At 49.6% G+C, this 18,331-nt stretch overlaps 1 protein-coding gene across 1 annotated transcript; it reads right to left on the bottom strand.

The window, feature by feature from the left end:
• Positions 1-12,513: 12,513 nt before the first annotated feature.
• Positions 12,514-17,876, bottom strand: LOC114229683 (protein Daple-like). Its single transcript, XM_054728569.1, has 3 exons — positions 17,731-17,876; positions 16,873-16,967; positions 12,514-12,552 (listed from the first exon to the last, which is right to left on the bottom strand). Exons 1-3 carry the CDS (start codon positions 17,872-17,874, stop codon positions 12,525-12,527), a joined length of 267 nt encoding a protein of 88 aa, XP_054584544.1. The 5' UTR covers positions 17,875-17,876; the 3' UTR covers positions 12,514-12,524.
• Between the last annotated feature and the right edge of the window lie 455 nt (positions 17,877-18,331).

Here is an 18,331-nt window from a genome sequence, read left to right as displayed (position 1 = left end):
CAGCTCTGCCATTGTGCTGTGCCAGCAGCCAGAGATAATACATGAAGAATCCAGTGGGGCCCTGTGCCCATGAAAGTTTTTTCCAAAATCAGGGAGGGTCAGATGGGGCCCCGGGCTTGATGGAGTTTCTGATCTTTGGTCTAGGTGTCCCTATACTGGGGACAATTTGCTAAGGGCACCCTGGGCTGAGGACTCCCCACTTGCTTCTTGCCAAAGGTGCCCTGGAACTAGAATCGGCTGCCACCTAATGAGTGATACCTTCTCTCAGGAAGCCGGGACGGGTCATGTTGGACTTAAGGCAGCTTCCCTCCTACCTCACTCACTAAGGGGGAGTTTATCCCCACAAACCCACACACAAGATGGCAAGGGCAGGCCCCCTCCACCCTTGCCCAATCCCTACCTGGACAGCACAGCCCAGCACCAGCACCAGCATCTTCTTCATCTCCTCCATACTCTTGGCTAAATGAAAAGAGCAACATATTTAAGTAGACTCATCTCCACATAAAATCTCACCAGTGATACACCACTCTGCTGGTGGGGGGGAAATCAGATAAGCAAAAAAAAAAAAAAATCATTTCTCTACCCAGTGATTTCGACTTGGGTGTACACCGCCATCTGTTTTCTACGTATGGGCTTGTGTATTATTTAAGCCAGATAGGAATTCTGTACATAGTATTTGTGGTCCTTTCCCACTCAAGTATGTCATCAATATCTTCCCATGATAGTCCATTAACGTCAACATCAGCATCTCTTTAGTGTGTGCAGGAAGCAAGCCCAATGGCAGAGAGGCGTCTCCGGAGGAAGAGCTGAGTGGACGCTAAGATGAGGCGCACACAACTCCACCTGTTCATCGTGCAGCACTGCAAACAGACAAGCCCCAGACGCACCCCCAGCTTCATGAAGCCCACATTCTGCACATCTGTCCCGCCGCTGTGGGGAAGCACGGGACTTGGTAGGAAAGTCTGTAAGGAGGATTCTCTGCAAGTTCTGGAGCCTCTGGGGGGACCTTGCCAAAGGCGGCAGCCCTGCCTTGACTTTTCCTAACAAGTCCGATCCCCCAGGGTGTTTTGCTAGAATCTCTATTTTGAGTCTTTAAGGACCCAACCTTGTACAAGCACATACTTTCTCAAGGATGCTTACCTTGCTAATTGTATCTAGAGGTTAATTTTAGTTCTAGCTCTTATGACAATAAAAGTCAAAGGAGGAAGGTGAACAGGGTACTTGGTGGCGATAGCCAAGTAGTGCCTTAGCCCTCTCTTTCACAGAAGAGTGTGATAATCATTCATCCGCTCAGGGTCTGCCTGCAGCCCGGCACGCCCCTCCTCCTCCTGTTTCTCAGTGTCAGTGTTTGGCTGGAGGCTTCCAAAGAAAACCCCAGACAATATACAGACGTCACTTTTGATGGTCTCATGCACAAAGGCTACAAATTTACCCAACCAATTTCCATCCAGAGGCTCAAGTTTTCAATGTCTTAATCTAAATGATGCTAAACAACATCTTAGTGCTTAGGTTGTTTGGTTTTTAGAAGAAAGAAGAGCAATTCATTTTTTAAAAATATTTTTAGAGGAAAGGGAAAGACAAACTTGATCTGCTCACCCCCTCCTTCCCTAGCTTGAGATAGAGCCGGAAGCCCAGGCAGGTGCCCTAACCAGGAATCAAACCAGCAACCTTTTGGTGCACAGGATGATGTCAAACCAAGTGAACCAAACAAGCCAGGGCTTAGAGCAGGGGTGGGGCATGTCTGGTCCGAGGGCCATATAAGGCCCCAAAATCATTTGGCCTGGCCCTCCCAAAGCATTAGGAATAAGTTAATCAAATGTTTGACCAAATATAGCTGCTAAATTTTTAAGTTGATAATTTAGTATGGCCCATGAATGATATCATACATACCCAAATGGCCCTTGGCAGAGAAAAGGTTCCCCACCCCTGGCCTCTGGTTTGTAAAGCAGCTTCTTATTTACCTCTTTAGGGAAAACTCATCCTTTAAGCTCTTCGTACTGCCAAATTGCCAGGCAGAAAGGCTTTTACAATTTCACTCTCTCACAACCAACATATGATAAGCCCAATTTCCCCAGACCCAAACCAACACTATCATACTGCTCTTCTCAGCTCTGCCAATAAGCAGGACAAAAAAAATCACATTTCACTACTTTACACTGTCTCCTTGATTATGCATCTTCATGTGCTTATGGGTGCCAGCCACTTAGATCAACAGCGTTGTAATACTGGGCTCTAGACCTGGCTGGTTACCAGGACCAGTGTGACCCCACCAAGCTGTACCCTGTCCCCAAGCCTCAGTTCCCATCTCTGAAATGGAGACAGCTGGCCTGGGTGATGGGCAGAGTGGTTTTGGAGTAAAAAAAATTTCTCTACTTTTCCAGCTTTCTTATTATATCCTGTTCTACCTGGGGAGAAGGAATGTGCCAGAAAAAGCAGTGTTTTCTTGGAAGACTTACCCACACCCACTTGTACTGTGCTAAGTGGCCCAACCTACCACCAACAACCCCTGGGATGAAGAAAACAAACTCGCGTCCCAAGAATGAGTGCTGTGCTTTATTTCAGATCTTGGGCTGTAAGGTGTGTATGGAGTAATAGGTGACCTCGTCCTAATAGCTCTCAAATGAGAAACAGCTAAAAACCACCTTTCCTGTGATAAAGACACTATGGTTGAGTCTCAGAACTGGGGGCTGGACATTCACTGACCTAAACTGCACCCTCCTTGCCATCTCCCAGCCTGAAGGAGGGCGGAAGGGGTGAGGGCCGGACCACAGGGTCCCCATGGACCATCCAGATCCCACTCTTAACAATATGCTCAGTAAGGATGGGTCCTGCAGATCCATACACTATCCGCAAAGACGTCCTTTTGTTGATAAGTGTAAAACTTCCTCAATGTTTAAAATGGAATAATTCTCAAAGACTTATGATTGTTATTTCACTTGAGGCATTTCATTTGGCCCCAACGGCTCCAATCCATAGTCATTCATAAATATAATCACCACCCTGACTCACTTCTCTATTCATGCTGAGCTGATAATGAGCCACAATTTCAGCTTTGATAAAAAAAGAAAGAGAAGGAGCATAGGATTTTACTGTTTGTAAAAGCCTCCAATCAGTCCCACCAAATCCTTTCCATGGCCACAGTGCTCTCAACCAACAGCCCATGTGCCCATGTGACCGTCCCTCCACCCCCACCTCAACCACTCCCCAGATAATAGGCAAGTGCCTCTTATAAGCACTTTGGTGGATATTACAGGCACAGACCCTCCCAGCCATCACCAGCTCCTCTCCCTACAGCGAGTCCCCTCCGAAAGGCCTGTATATGGTGCTGTAGCCAGCAGAGAGCTGACACCCAGAGAGCAAGTGTTTGGAGGGCGTAGAGCAGCAGAAACAGAAGGCAGAGTTCATACAGAAAATCTTGAAGTTCATGGCAGAGGGTCCAAGTGTACCATACTTTGGAATAACTCCAACAGCTCTGAGGGTCCATGTTCCCAGCCACCGCAGAGGAAAACAGCATTAAAAGTGGAATCACGTGTAGTAGTGGCCCACTGCTCCACTACTAGTAGCAAGAGCACAAGCAAGGCGGAGACTAGAAACCCTGTACACACACACACACACACACACACACACACACACACACACACACATGAACTCAATATACAGTCTGAGCAGGCTCAATGAAAGAGCAAAGAGTTCCACTCCATCAGCACTGGCAATTACACACATGACAATCATGAGCCATTCATTCATCCATCCTATTCATTCATTCCCACCCATCAGGCATCAAGAAAAAACTAAATCTGATCCAGAGCAATGTTAGAAAAGTATGGTATGGAACTCCTGTTTCCTAAGTTTGTTAGCGGAGGTGGGGAAGGGGGGAGGTTTAAAGGTAGAGAATGAATTTTAGAAAAGTCTTCATGGAAAAATGATTTAAAATAAGCTTTGGGGCAATAAACAGGACACTAGGAGATTCAGGTGGGGAAGTGCTGTGTTTGTTCTCACCAGGGTGAGTGGATAGAAACATGTGTTGCATACAAAGACATCTTATGACTGTTTTCCCTAAACAGATTCCGATGAAACTTATGAGAGAGCGAGAGCAAGAGAGAGAGGAGAGCAGAAGTTCCCTCACTTTTTATGGGAGGCTGATACCCAATTTCTCTCAGGATTTCAGGAGTAATAAAAACTGGTATTTTCATAAATCTACCAGACTGTGGGTTTTGAATAGTTTCAAACACACAGAAGACTCTCTAGTGGGTCCCCGCCAGCGAGATTGGCTCAGTGACAGTTAAGCAGGCAAATTAGAAACAAACCTACAGACAGCTCCCTTCCAGGCACCCATGTGTTCCGGCTGCTGGGAGCTTTGTCATAGTCAACACTTTCCTCTGCCTCAGACCAAGAACATCCACAATGCACAAGAGCTGGAAAGCGCCCAGGGAACCTGGAAGAAGGACCTCTAGTCTGCAGTGAGATCAGGCAAGGCTTCTTAAAGGACGTGACCTCTGAGCTGAGACCCACAGGGTGAGGGGGGAGCGTTAGACACAGTGAGCGAGAGCGTTGCAGGCACAGGACAGCACATGCAAAGGCCCAGAGGTAAGAGAACATGGTGCTGGTCCGGAGCCATGGTGCAGGCAGACACACAGGATGTGGCGGAGGAGATCCACCGCCTGTTTACCTCCCCAGGAGCCACCTGACAAGCATGAACTAACTCTGACTTTCTGGAAGATGTCCAGGAGCACATTTCATTCGGTCTTTCAAGGTCACAGCGAGTGTCCGAGGCTAGGACTTGGAACGCTTGCCCTCTCAGACCTCAGGGTGCAGTGGCAGACCTGCCAGGACTTCCTGGTGAGACCCACCACGGACTGAAAAGGGCATCACAGGGTCCCCGTGGAAGAGAGATGTGAGTTCCTCCACAGATTCTTCCTTTCTTACCAAAAGGTCCCCACCCTGTGAAGCTGGCCTTGACTCCACATTTACTGAGGAGGAGAGACCCCAGAGAGGCCACATATGACTCAGGCCCTAAGCCCACCAAAGCAGGGGCCATGGCTTCATGCCCAGAGGAACAAACCCATCCTTTAAAATCTCACCGGGATGATCCCGTGATTTCACTGTGCTGGCTCCAAGCTGGCAGCCAGAGCTCTGTGTCCAACAGCTGCCCAGAGCCACTGGCACTGGCCAAGCCACCCGGGGGCGGGGGTGCTTTCACTCACCAGACAGCGGGTCTTTGCCAAGCATCAGAACATCCGGCAAGCTCATTACAATCAGCTGCTGGAGAACTTCCTACAGAAACAAAGAGGAAAGATAACACTGAGAACAGAAAAGGAAAATAAAGAATGACTAACAACATGACAGCTTATCAAGTCACTGGGTGAGCGCAGCCACTGCACGGTAACTGGGAACATGCTGTGTAAGAGGAAGGAATAGTTAGGACAACAATAAATGTGAAAAGTCAGAGCTACCTGTACTTCTGCCCTCATCATAACCAAATAAAGATTTTGTCTGCATATGTGCAGAGACCTTGGGAAGAAGAGGATACGTTACATGCCAGGACAGCAGCATCAGGTGTGTCTTCTTAAATTTTTTAAAATATGTTTTTATTGATTTCACAGTGGGAGAGGGAGGGAGCGGAGAGAAATATCAATGATGAGAGAGAACCATCCATAGGCTGCCTCCTTCACGCCCCTTACTGGGGGATTGAGCCCCCAACCCCTGCATGTGCCCTGACTGGGAAGCCAACCGTGACCTCCTGGTTCATAGGTTGATGCTCAACCACTGAGACCCAGCGGCTGGGCTGGGAGTGTCTTTTAAAAAGATGTCTTTATTTCCGTGGTATGATTTGCTGGTGCAACTAAAGTAAAGAATGAAAATTAAAGAGATGCTGCGGGGTCTCTATAGGATATTCAGGATGCTGTGTCAGCAGGTCTCTGGTGCAGGGTCCCTGGGAGAGGGATAGATCACAGCCACACTGCACCCCTCAGAGAGGTGGCCTGGGAATGGAGCTGCCTTCACAGAAGGGTCTTTGAAAGCAGGCCCAGGCACCAGCCCCGGGTCTGGGGGTCTCAACCAGCCCTGCTCGGAGTGTGCGGCTCACCCTGACCCTCCACTGCGTTCCCAGAGCGCCTCCAGGGCAGGTGGTCTTCCCTGTCCAGAAGGGCCTTGCTGTTTATAAATCAGAAGATAGAAATCCAATTTTTCAGAAGACAAGTAAGGGGGTAGGTTTCACAGGTATTCTTGCCCTTAGACAGTGGTCGCTAGAGAAATTCCTCACCAACAAAGCTCTTCTTATCCCTTAAAAACATGATTCCAACTTTTTTCAGGAGTCGCTCTATTGCATAACTCACTGAATGTCTGCATTCAGTGTCCTGCCAGCTAGCACTGATAAAGAAAAGGGGGACCATTACACCATGGGCCCAGCAGAACACCCCAAGACTCTCTCTGAATCATCAGATTAGAATGGTGGCCTAGGCACAGCCACCGAGTTGCCAGGACCGTCAAACATTTATGCCCTGACTTTATCCTGCCTTCTTGTCATCTTTCTGTGGCTCCTGTCCACACCAGAACTTGGGGGGAAGGGATGCTACCCCATGAGGCGTACCCACTCCCAACACACCAGGCCCCTCTCCACTCAGTGTTGGAGAGTGTTTCCTGGTTATCTGGGGTCCATTGTCACTGCATCATTGGTGACGTTTTCTTAAACACTTCTATGTTCCATCGAACAACGTCAGATGTATATTTCCTTCTATTCTTGGAACTAAAGTTTCTATTTTTCAAATGGAGCATGAACATTTCTAAAGATAATTCCAATGTTTATTCGTCAGCCCCATGCTCATCCAATACAACTGCCACACAGAGCTGACAGGTCTCAAAAGGAAGGCGGAGTGGGGAAAAGGTGCAAGCAGTGTATGGAAGTTTATCTAAAGACATCACACAAAGTAATGTTAGTGTGTGTGCATGTGTATGTATACTGTCACACACACAGCCACACATACACACACACATATACACACACATGCACACATACATGCACACACAGCAAGAGTATAAAAATTTGAACTGATAGCTAGCAAATTGTTGATAGAGGTTATCTCCGGGGAGGGAGATAATTGGATTCAGTAGAGGCATCCTGGAGACTTCTATCAGAAAAAAAAAATCTTGCCTTTTATTAAAAATATATTTTAATTGATTTCAGAGAGGAAGGCAGAGGAAGAGAGAGATAGAAACATCAATGATGAATGCCCCCTACAAGGCATTAAGCCTTCAACCCAGGCATGTGCCTTGACTGAGAATCGAACAGTGACCTTCTGGTTCATAGGCTGACTCTCAACTATTGGGCCACACCTACCAGGCAAAAAATTTATTTCTTAAAAAAAAATCTGAAAGAAACATTAAAAAAATAACATCTATAATAATAAAATGGTAATATGCTAATTAGACCATACATCCTTCCAGACGAAGCTGGGGCTGAAGGGAAGCCATCCGGGTCCCGGGTGCCAGAGGGAAGCCAGGTGCCGGCAGCAGGCAGAAGGAAGGCCTACTCTTCCATGAATTGTTGTGCATTGGGCCTCTAGTATGTTCATATTCATTCGAAAAAAAGAATACTCAGGTGTTCATTATAAACACTGGTACTGTTAGTTTTTTTAATTTTTCAAAACAATGAAGAGAAGAAGGGATTTCAAAAGATCACGCAACCCCAGACTATTTCTTCTGCTGTTTCCTCGGAGACATAAAACAATATTGGGGTCTGCTGAGCCTTCTAACCAAGGTGAGAGTTCAGAAGGAAGAAGCCAAGTTCAAGGAATCATAAACCACACTTCCTCAAGGTGCTCTTAACTGGAAATTGTGGTGGTCGCTGGCCATCATGGGATGTGGAATATCAGGCCCAGGCCCATCCTCTGCTTGACAGATGAGAACTCAGAGGCCCAGAGAAGGAACACACCTGAGGGGAGGAGCTCAGAGAACCTTAGCAAACCTCCCATTTCAGAGTCGGTCCTGCAGGTGGGTCCCTACATCCATCTAAGGGTCCAGGTGTCAGGATCGATGTCCCTATGTGGACTCGAAACAAACATGTACATGTCCGTCAACAGACACGGGATGTATCCAGCCGCTGACCGAGGGCCTCCTGCCACCATGCAGCCAGAGAAGCCTCAGCAGCTTCACATGACAACGAGGCCCTGACTGCCCAGAGGAAGGGCCAGATCGCAGGCGTCCAGGGCAGGGAACGGTGGTGGGACACAATGCACAGCCCAAAGAAGAAACATGCGTCTGATGTTTGTTGCACGGGGGAATTCCCGCTACACTGGCCTTATTTTCCTACTGGCTCCATTATGGAGTGAACCTGTGCTTCATGTAAGGACTCCAGGCTCTGATGTAAAAAATGAACCACTGCGCCCCAACATTTAGTTTAAAAAGACTCAGGTGAAAAAGAGCTTGGCTGTTAGCAAGTACAGCAAGGGCTGTGTGGCACTGACACAAAGCTGACCCGCAGACAGCTGGAGACAGCATGCAGCTCTGCTCCAGAGTCAGCTTTCCTCCAGGCTTCTCACCCCTTGGGGTGTCTGTCCTGGAGCTGGTGCCCCCTGATTCCCACCAGCCTTTCTTATTTAAAAGCAGAGACTGAATGAGGCCTTCTGCCCAAGGCCCTGCCCAACTGTGGCTTCCTCGGCCCCTTCCTGGCAACTCCCTCAGTGAGCCCTCTGGTCACCTGGGCATCACTGGGCCCCTCCTCACAGGGCTGCCAGGACCGCCTTCCTGCCCCAGAGCAGGTGAGACGTGTCCACTGTCTGTGATAAGAGGAGTCACTGGGGAGAAGGAGCTCTAGGCCCCAGGAGAACTGGGGGAAGGTGCCCCTTCCATACATCACTCCGTGTGCTCTGTAGCCTGGGGTTCCCGTGGGAGGGTGCATCAGCATCCCCACAGGCTTGTTAAAATGGAGGCAGGACCCCACAGTAGGCCTTGAGGGTGCTGCTTAGAGACGCAGACCCAGATGGTTGCTGACAAGTTCCCAGGTGCTGCTGCTGCTACTGGACTGGGCACCCCATTTGAGGACCACCGCTCAAGCCAACTGATTCCCAGTGCGACAGGAAGGACGTAAGACTCAACATCAGGGGAACTACTGAAAACACAGAATCCTGGCCCCAACCCCAGAGGCGACCAAGCAGTGGGCCAGGAGGAGGCCGGAGACCCTGGTTGAACACCAGCGCTCAGACTGAGCCTGGCCATGCTGCTTCTCATCCCGTCCCGTCCCCTAAAAAAGGTCAAGGACAAAGTCTCCCCAGGTTTTCAGAGGCAAAACTTGAGCTTCTTAAATAGCTGGTGCTATTCAAGAGGGGCCTCTGGTATTCCCAAGTGCCCTGCCCTGATGCCTCAGAAGAAGACAGCCAGGGTGGCAGAAGCGTTGCCTGGCAAATAAGACCAGGGCTGGGTTCTGTGACTTTGCATGTCTCGCTGAAAAGCCACGGGCAGAGGGATCCCACTCTACTCGGAGGTGACCTCTAACCCTCCCTGGTCAGAGTAAGGAATGTCTGTCTCACTTCATTCATCTAAGCCCTCACAACAAGGGGACGCTGGGTGGTACTTCTTTTGGAAAACTTTCCTGACTGTCGCTTCACATCAATAACCAGTTATGCGTACGCTAGCATGTCAGGAGGAGGGAGGGAACAAAGGCAGAACATGAAAGGCAGGGTGTGAAACACAAGTCCCCATGCAAACACTGGGAGGAGACATTAGAACCGCTCATAGTGACTGTCTTTCAGTGGTGGGATTCTGGGTGGTTCTTACTCATACTACTTGTGTGTTTTCCTAGATGTTTATAAAAAGCACATATTACTTATATGACCAGAACTTAACTTTATTTTCCAATAAATCGGAAGGAAATACACAGCACAACCCTGCCCGCACCTACCTGTGTCAGCCCAGAGGCAAGTGCCTGCGGCTTTCTCCACGTGAGCAGGACTGAGGCAGGGGCGCCCTGCGGCCCTTAGCAAGTGCTGCATCAAACATACTCTGGGCCTCGGGGCTGAGGCTGCCACGCACCCTGCCCTGCCCTCAAAGAGCTGCCAGTGCAGAAGCCGAGCCAGGAGGCAGGTCCTTCCTTCTCCCTGTGATTCTCTCTGGGCCCTGAGGGTGGACTGGCCATCTTTTTCTTCTTGGGACGACTCCCGTGTTCTGGAGTGCTACCCAGTGCCCAAAAGCAGCAAACTGCCTGCAATGGTTGAGCCCCCTTGGCCAGCCCAGAGCTGAGCAACAGGGCAGCTGACCACCATCAGCTTGCACCCTCCTCGACCAGCAATACCAGAGGACGGCATGCACATGGCCACACAGCTCACCCCAGAGCCTGCCTGCTCCCTGCTGCTCACAGAGAGCCTCAGGAACCTCCCTCCCCTGAGGCCTTCATGGCTGCCACAGGGAGAGGTGATGCCCTCCCAGCTACACCTGAGGCGGGAGGCCTGCCTGTCAAGAGTCCCACGTTGGCATCTCCCTGGTTTTGATTCCTGTGAAACCAGGACAACAGGCCTTCATCCCAGCAACTGGGGCAAGTGCTGAATGTGACAGACATGGACATGACTGCCTTCTTCTCAACGCTGTTTCCCCTGTCTCCTGCCCATAACCCTCCAAACTGGAAACTCAGCTGTGCACCATCACTCCACTCAGGTGTCATTTCCTCTGAGAAGCCTTCCCAGCTGCCCCCACGCAGCCTGAGTTAGGAGTCTTGTCTCTTGAACTTTTGGCGCCATCCACCTCCCTGGCACTTAGCACACAGCATCAAAAGAACCTGCTTACCACGAATGGTGCCTGCAGCCAGGAATCAAGGTCCCTCAAAACCCAGACCCAAGTTCAATGGCAGCACCACCCCCTCCCCCTGTCCGTGGCTGTCACAAGGGCAGTACTAGATGAAACCCATCAGCCTACAGCATGCCCGGCCCTGAGTGTGGCTCCCCTCAGACAAAGAAACGAGGCCACTTCAGCCCCATCATCTGAGCTCTCCCAGGCCCCGCCCAGAGGCTGCTCAGAGTCAGGGTGCTGTGCTGCCAACAGGCCATGAAATGAGCACAGCTGGGAGCTGGGAACAGGGCCAGAGGCGGAGTCTGCCCAAGATCTCAGTGAAACCACAGAATAATCCTGGGACCTGCTGGGCAGTGAGTGTTTCTTCAAAAAATATATATTTTATTTATTTCAAAGAGGAAGAGATAGAAACATCAAAGATGAGAGAAAATCATTGATCCGCTGCCTTCTACTTGCCCCAACTGGAAACTGAGCCTACAACCTGGAGCCACACAGGCCCAGCCAGGGAGTGGTTCTTAAACCATGTTCCCTGAGGTCCCTGGAACTCACAGAGATGCCCTGGAGGGAAAGGTGACGGCTGAGCAGAGGTCACTAGGGTCCCCCAAACCCCAATCAATCAGAGTCATAGGGCTTCACCTGAGACCTTAAGAAAACTCATATGGGGACACAAATTTCAGTGCTCAGAAGTGTGATATTGTGAGCATGACAAGTGGACACTCTATAGGCTGAAATCCAGTGCTGCTGTCGGCACCCTGGGGGCTCGTCCATTACAGTCCTGACCCAACATAACCCTCTGTGGCCCCAGATCTCCTTCAACTCCTTGAATTGCTGCTATACAAAGTCTTGCTGAGCTGTGGATAATAACCAGGTCAGCGTGCCCCCTCTCCCCAGAGCCCATTCCAGCCACTTCCAACTGGTGCTTGGGGACTCAGTGGAGACTCATCTCTGGGGCCCTCACAGCACCAGACCCAATGCCATGCACATGGCTCAAAGGACATTTGCTGGATAAAGTAAAGCAATGCAACATCTGGCCCTTCTCACAATGCTGGGGGTGGGTGGGTGGATAATAGATGCAAGTGATAAACCCCAAATGTCAGCAAGCAGCTGCCTCACCGTGAACACCATCTCCTCTGGGCTTCCTGCGGGGAAACCTTTTGAGTGACGACATTGTCTGGAGCACAGAAGTCCTGGGGAGCAGAAGCTGCCCTTACCTGGTAGAAGGTCTTAATGTGTCTGACCAGGATGGTCAAGTTCTCAATGCGGAGGTTCACATCGTTGTTCACGTGCTGGTGGAAGTGCTGATTAGGCCTGGGGTCTCTAGGGGAGGAAACAGGACACTAGAAACGGCGTCTCCCAGCATTTGCCTCACCTCCCTTCCCAGCGCTGGGCAGCCCTCTCCAAGCCCAGGTCAGTGTGAGGCTGACCAGTGTGGCTCCAGTCAAACCCGAATTCTGCCCCCGCCGAGCAGATGGACCTTAGACAATACACATCCCTCCCAACCCCACGACAAGCCCTCCCCAGGCTCTTAGTCAATGTCATTTCCATTCCCACTCCTAGCAGCACCCACAAACCACCACCAAATGCAATGCAGCCGAGACCGGTTTGGCTCAGTGGATAGAGCGTCGGCCTGCGGACTCAAAGGTCCCGGGTTCGATTCCGGACAAGGGCATGTACCTTGGTTGCGGACACATCCCCAGTGGGGGGTGTGCAGGAGGCAGCTGATCGATGTTTCTCTCTCATCGATGTTTCTAGCTCTCTATCCCTCTCTCTTCCTCTCTGTAAAAATAAATAAATAAATAAAAAATAAGTAAAAAAAAAAAAAATGCAATGCAGACCCAAAAGTTTACACTGTGTGAAAATCGATAATCCACCCCAAAATATATTTAAAGATTAAGAGAGTTAGAAACTGAACACACCAAAATATATGAACCATCAAGAAAGAAAGGGGAGCTGAAACCGATTTGGCTCAGTGGATAGAGCATTGGCCTGTGGACTGAAAGGTCCCAGGTTCAATTCCGGTCAAGGGCATGTACCTTGGTTGCGGGCACATCCCCAGTAGGGGGTGTGCAGGAGGCAGCTGATCAATGCTTCTCTCTCATCGATGTTTCTAACTCTCTAGGCCTCTCCCTTCCTCTCTGTAAAATAATAATAAAATATTTTAAAAAAGAAAGAAAGGCGAAACATGGTACATTTTCTGACTTAAATGAATAAAAATCATTAATGTTCTACTTCACATGGGTTCCCCTCCTCTGTCACCAGCCTGGGTCTCTGGCTGGTCCTCTGATTTTACATTCTAGGGACACAATTCCACTTGTACAAAAATCGACATCATCTGTCAGTGGCACTATATGGTGTACGCCACCGCCCAGGAGACAGGCTAACAGTAGAGACACAAGCAATTCATGTGGGAACCCCCAAAGCCTCATTTACTTTCCACTCTCCAGCAAAAGTCCAGTCTGGTTGTGATGAAACCAGAATTCTCAATCAAGTGACTTATAACTTCACTCATCGATATGTGTTCAGGATATTTCTCAAAATTCTCAGGCTCCTAAAAGGTTTCCTATCTGAAGAGGACACACTCAACAGGAGGCCTTAGCTGCTGCCTCTCCTGCTTTTCATAACAAAGCCCTTCCCCACAGTTACTGTCCCAGGACACAGGAGGGTGATAATTCAAATGAGGGCTGTCTTCATGGGTTCAGGAGGGCACTGAGCCTCCTGGGAGCTGGTCTGATGGGAGAGAGGCAGGCCTCTTCCTCTTTCCACAGTAACCTGCCCCCCTCAGTAACAAAGGAGAGGTTGGAGAAATACAGAAATCGTCCTCAATGCCATTAGGCTCATTTGAAGCCAATAATTAATACAAAATTGACAAATAGAAAAAAATCTACAAGTAAACATTTCAAATGTCAATGGAAAAACAATTTAAAAACCATCACCACCACAAGCTGTTTGAAATTCAACAAGGACATCAGCAGCGGACTCGGAGAGGAGGACACTGGGGCTGGGGCTGTGGCAGCCCCGACTGCCCATTTGGGAACAGGAGTGAACAGTCATCCTTAGAATGTCTGCGAATGAGATATGGTGTCTGCCAAGACAGAACTGAAATCTTTCCCTGGCAAATGAAGGCCAGATTAAGTCACATGGGACCTCCCCAGGAGTGCCAGCAGCCAAAGGGCCTCAGCACACAGGGATGCTCCCTGCACCTAAAAGACACTCCACGCACCAGGGTGGGGGCCTGGGCTCTGACCCTCTGCTTCTCCCACCAGCTCTGAAGGGCAGTACTAACTGGAATCACACTCCAAAAGAGCCCTGGCATTTACTACCTGAGCAATCAGACTAATTATCATGATCATTAACCAAGACTCCCTCCTTTAAGGCTCTCTGGGCAGAGAAAGGCTATTAGGAATCAAATCCAAACAAGCCAACTATTGCTAAGGGAAGTCTATCCCACTCTGCCCAGGATGTGAAGCCCCTCCTCTCCTGCTTCGGAAAACAGAGCAAGTGCTGCTGATTCCAACCTGGGCCAAATCAAAACAGTGTCCACTCTCACAAGTACATGCACATCAGCCCAGGCATGCAGGCACACGGGCACACGCGCACACACATACCAGTTCTGGGCCTTACTCTAATGACAATGATGATGGGCATTTTCTATATACATGATCTTTTTTAATCCTCTCCAGCTCTATGAAATTCCCTCCTTTATTACAGATCAGGAAATGGAGGGGTAGAGAGTTTAAGGAATTTGCCCAAAGTAATAAACTAGTAACTGGTAGAGGGGGGATTAGATGCCAGAGTCAAAGCTCTTAGATGACTTTCCCACAAGACAGTGAAAAATGTGTGCAACGTGAATCAGACACCTTCTTTTCCCTGGGGTACCAGTGGGTACCCGGAGATTCTGCATTTACAGAGGAGCCATTCGGCAAGTTTCCCATGCATCTCCATCCACGGCCCTCAAAGCCTCGCTTTCATTCAGCGATTCTCCTAGACCAGGGCCTCCCCAGAAAGCTGAGCTCACAGGGTTTTCCTGCTCCCAGGCACACATGTCACTGGGAGGCCAGGGCTCAGAGACCACCGCAGCCTTCCTCAGTTTCCAGGTGCAGGTACCTGAGCCCCTGCCAACCTCCTGGGGCTCTGAAGTGTTAGGTAACAGGCCCTTTATCTGAGCTCCATCAAGTCATTAGCATATTGCTGCTCTTTTTCCTCAGGTCCTGTCAACCTGGGGACAGTTCATCCAAAACAGGTGAACAGCAGGCAGTTGAGTAACTGACACAAACACCTTTCACGTGGCAGGCGCTGTGCTACATGCTCACACATCATCGCATCTAATCCTCACAACCATCTCTTAGGGGGGCACTGCACTTCCCATTTCATAGATGAGCAAACTGAGGTGATGAGTGCCATGCCCAGCGTCAGGCAGCTAGGAAGAGAGATGCCTGGACTTCAGTCCCCCCTGGTTCCCTACATGTGGACACAAGGGCTGGGGTTCTTTTTTTATTTATTTGAGAAGATCACATAGAGTGAAATGCATACATCTTAAGCTACAGCTTGATGAGTTTTTAAAAATGAAACACACTCCAGTCATTAGATAGAAAACCTCTACCCCTCCCAGTTCTCCTGCACCCCTTTTCCAGTCAATCCCCACCACTTGCCAGAACCTGTCTATGCCACGGGACAACCCCAGGAAAACTCGTTTTCGTCAGTGTTCTCAGAGAAGTGTTGTCAAAGCTAACAGATTTGTCGTTTTTAATCTAAGCAAATACAGGGTTGGTAAGATTGGTAAGATTGGTAGGGCTTTTGAAAAAAAACACATTAGAAACGAAACTTCTACCTCTCCCACAGCATGATAGCACATGATGTATTAAAACAAAAGGAGCTATGTTCTTGGGAAATTTCTTAAATAGATCTTTTTAGGTAAGTCTACTTAAACCACTTTTTTTTAACTTTTTTAAAAACATATATTTTATTGACTTTTTATAGAGAGGAAGGGAGAGGGATAGAGAGTTAGAAACATTGATGGGAGAGAAACATAAATCAGCTGCCTCCTGCATACCCCCTACTGGGGATGTGCCTGCAACCAAGGTACAAGGTCCTTGACCGGAATTGAACCTGGGACCCCTCAGTCTGCAGGCCGACACTCTATCCACTGAGCCAAACAGGTTAGGACTAAACCACTTTCTGAATATGCCAAAGCTAACTCCTCCTCCTGCGTGGGCCACAAATAAAGCTGATTCTCATAAGCCAAAGGGTTTATGCCCAAGTCAGACAGCTTAGTTGCAGGTGAGTAGGTGAGCATAAGGGGTTGGTCCATGGAGAACGTTAGGATGTTCCCTTTTCCTTCAAGTTCCTAAGAACCACAATGACACTAAGTTCCAACACCTCCCCTGCCGTTTCTGAGTTAAAAACAGAGTCAGTGTTAGGAGCCACCACCTCCGTGGGGCAGGTTGTCACTCAGACAGGCTCTGCAGACTTAAGCAGCAGGAGAGGATGTGATCCCGCCTGCACACTAACAAGTGCCACCTCCCCCAGACCCTGTTTCAGAGGCTCCAAAATCGGTCCCTCAGCATTCTGACTCCCTGTGCCGCTCCTAACACAGTGGCTTTCAATCCAGGATTTGAGAAGCCACTTAACCAACTGCACTCGCTATGGGGCAACTGAATGTGGAAGATGCAGTGAAAGAGCTCAGAAACAGGGTCCTAACCAGGAGTGAACCCTCAGTCACTCTCAGTGCTTCCAACCCACCCTACACTTCCTGTAGCCAGACACTGTCCGTTACAGTTCCATGACCCCCCTCCCCAAGTTTTATTTTTAAATTTCATTGTTTAAACCACATTAAATACCTGAGTTTGAAGTTAATTGAACCATCTACACCAAGTGCTTGACAGTCCTTCAGTTTCAAATATCCTTCATCAAACCAACTGCCACCCACTGTCCTGGAGTTCTTCATCCCCCACGAATGGCAGCCAAAGGACCCGTACCCTGAGGGACCACTGGCCCACGAGAAACCCTCCCACAGCAACTCAGGTTCCTCCATTTCTACACCCTTAAATCACACCTTCTGAGCATCAGTTTTGTCCTTTGCCTGTGAGGACAACTTACATTTCCAGCATGACTTGGTTCAGCAAGTTGCCATCCACCAAGTGCATGTACAGGTTGTCTTCCTTGCCGCTGGCGACTGGGCTCAAAGTTTTCACCTGCGAGGAGAGAGTGCGGGCAGAAATCAGGAAATGTCACCCCACGTGCACATTCTGAAGCTCTCCATGGCAACGGCGGGCAGGGCCCCTGTGGGCTGAAGGGTCACCCAGTGCCCACCCTCGCTTCAGTTGGCACCAAGCCCACCTTTCCCCAGGGCCTGTCTCCCTGCCCGGATCCCGGCTACAGATGCAAGACAGCAGGAGGCAAACTTTCTCGCCACTTTTCTCCAGCATCACAGGTCATGGAAACATGAAAAATAAAAGGGACTTTTCAACGCATTTCTCATGTCTCGGATCTATTGGAGCCACTGTGCCTGTCCCAGCCGGTACACAATCCCACTCAGACACACCCCAATCCTCACCTGTCACCACCATCCACTGACTGGTCTCGAGTTCAAACACCACACCAGGATATTTGGGGTAGTGAGTGCTTTTCCCCAGTGGTCCAGCCACATGGGCCAGGTGACCCCTCAGACCCTGTCCACTCCAGGACCAGCAGCCTAGTGCCCAGGCAGGAGCAGGTGAACCCATCTCAGTCCAGGGCTGGGAGCGCCACGGGGTCCTGCACCTGGTGCATGGGCTCCAGAGTAGGAAACTCCTCAGGCCCCCAGGCCAGGACCTCCGCCCCTGCTTGGAGACCTGTGAAGACCCCCGAGTCCCAGAACTGCCAGGGCCCAGGGGGGTGGGGTCGGTAGAGACCCCAGGGCAAAGTGGGAGAGGAGCCAGGGCCCCAGTAATGGGACAGGGAGGCAGGTGCACTCACCCAAGTCACCAGCGGGCTCTGTAGAAAGAGCTCCATGAGCTCCCGGACAGTATCGTCCATCCTGAGGCTGTGTTCACCGTCCATCGCTGCGCACACCGGCTCTGGGCCCACCAGCTCTGTGCCCACCAGCTCTGCGCCACGCATTGCCAACGGCTATTCGCCCCACATTCCAAACGGCTCCTCACCCCACATTCTAAACGGCTCCTCACCCCACATTCTAAACGGCTATTTGCTCCACATTCAAAAAAGGCTCCTCACCCCACATTCTAAACGGCTATTTGCTCCACATTCAAAAACGGCTCCTAAGGGCTCTGGCAGGGAACACAGCTGGGTTTAAGTGCTTCAGAATACACCAAAATTATGACACACTCCCTGTGAAATTTAAAATCCCTCTGGGCACATAAAATATAAGGAATTATAAAGGGTGTGTATCTACATCCTATCTAATTATAAATGTACGTTAAGCACTTAAACATAATTTTGCCAATCTCCATTTTAAATTATTTTTTTCTACCATCCAAATTGCAGAAATTTGATCAGTTCCTTTGAAGTAACCATTCATTCATTTTCTTTTGTTAAGTCCCACCTAGTAGCTCAGCTT

This window comes from Eptesicus fuscus, chromosome 16, assembly GCF_027574615.1.
Source record: "Eptesicus fuscus isolate TK198812 chromosome 16, DD_ASM_mEF_20220401, whole genome shotgun sequence".
Classification (NCBI taxonomy): Eukaryota; Metazoa; Chordata; class Mammalia; order Chiroptera; family Vespertilionidae; genus Eptesicus; species Eptesicus fuscus.
This window is presented reverse-complemented; position numbering and strand designations above follow the sequence as displayed.

Excerpts from the sequence above, each read along its gene's own strand:
- LOC114229683 (XM_054728569.1), bottom strand. The coding sequence starts at position 17,874 with ATGCGTGGCGCAGAGCTGGTGGGCACAGAGCTGGTGGGCCCAGAGCCG. Across the intron at positions 16,968-17,730 it reads AGAGCCCGCTGGTGACTTGG|GTGAAAACTTTGAGCCCAGT; the intron begins GTGAGTGCACCT and ends CTCTCCTCGCAG. Across the intron at positions 12,553-16,872 it reads AACCAAGTCATGCTGGAAAT|AGAGGAAGAGAGAGGGATAG; the intron begins GTAAGTTGTCCT and ends TTATTTTTACAG.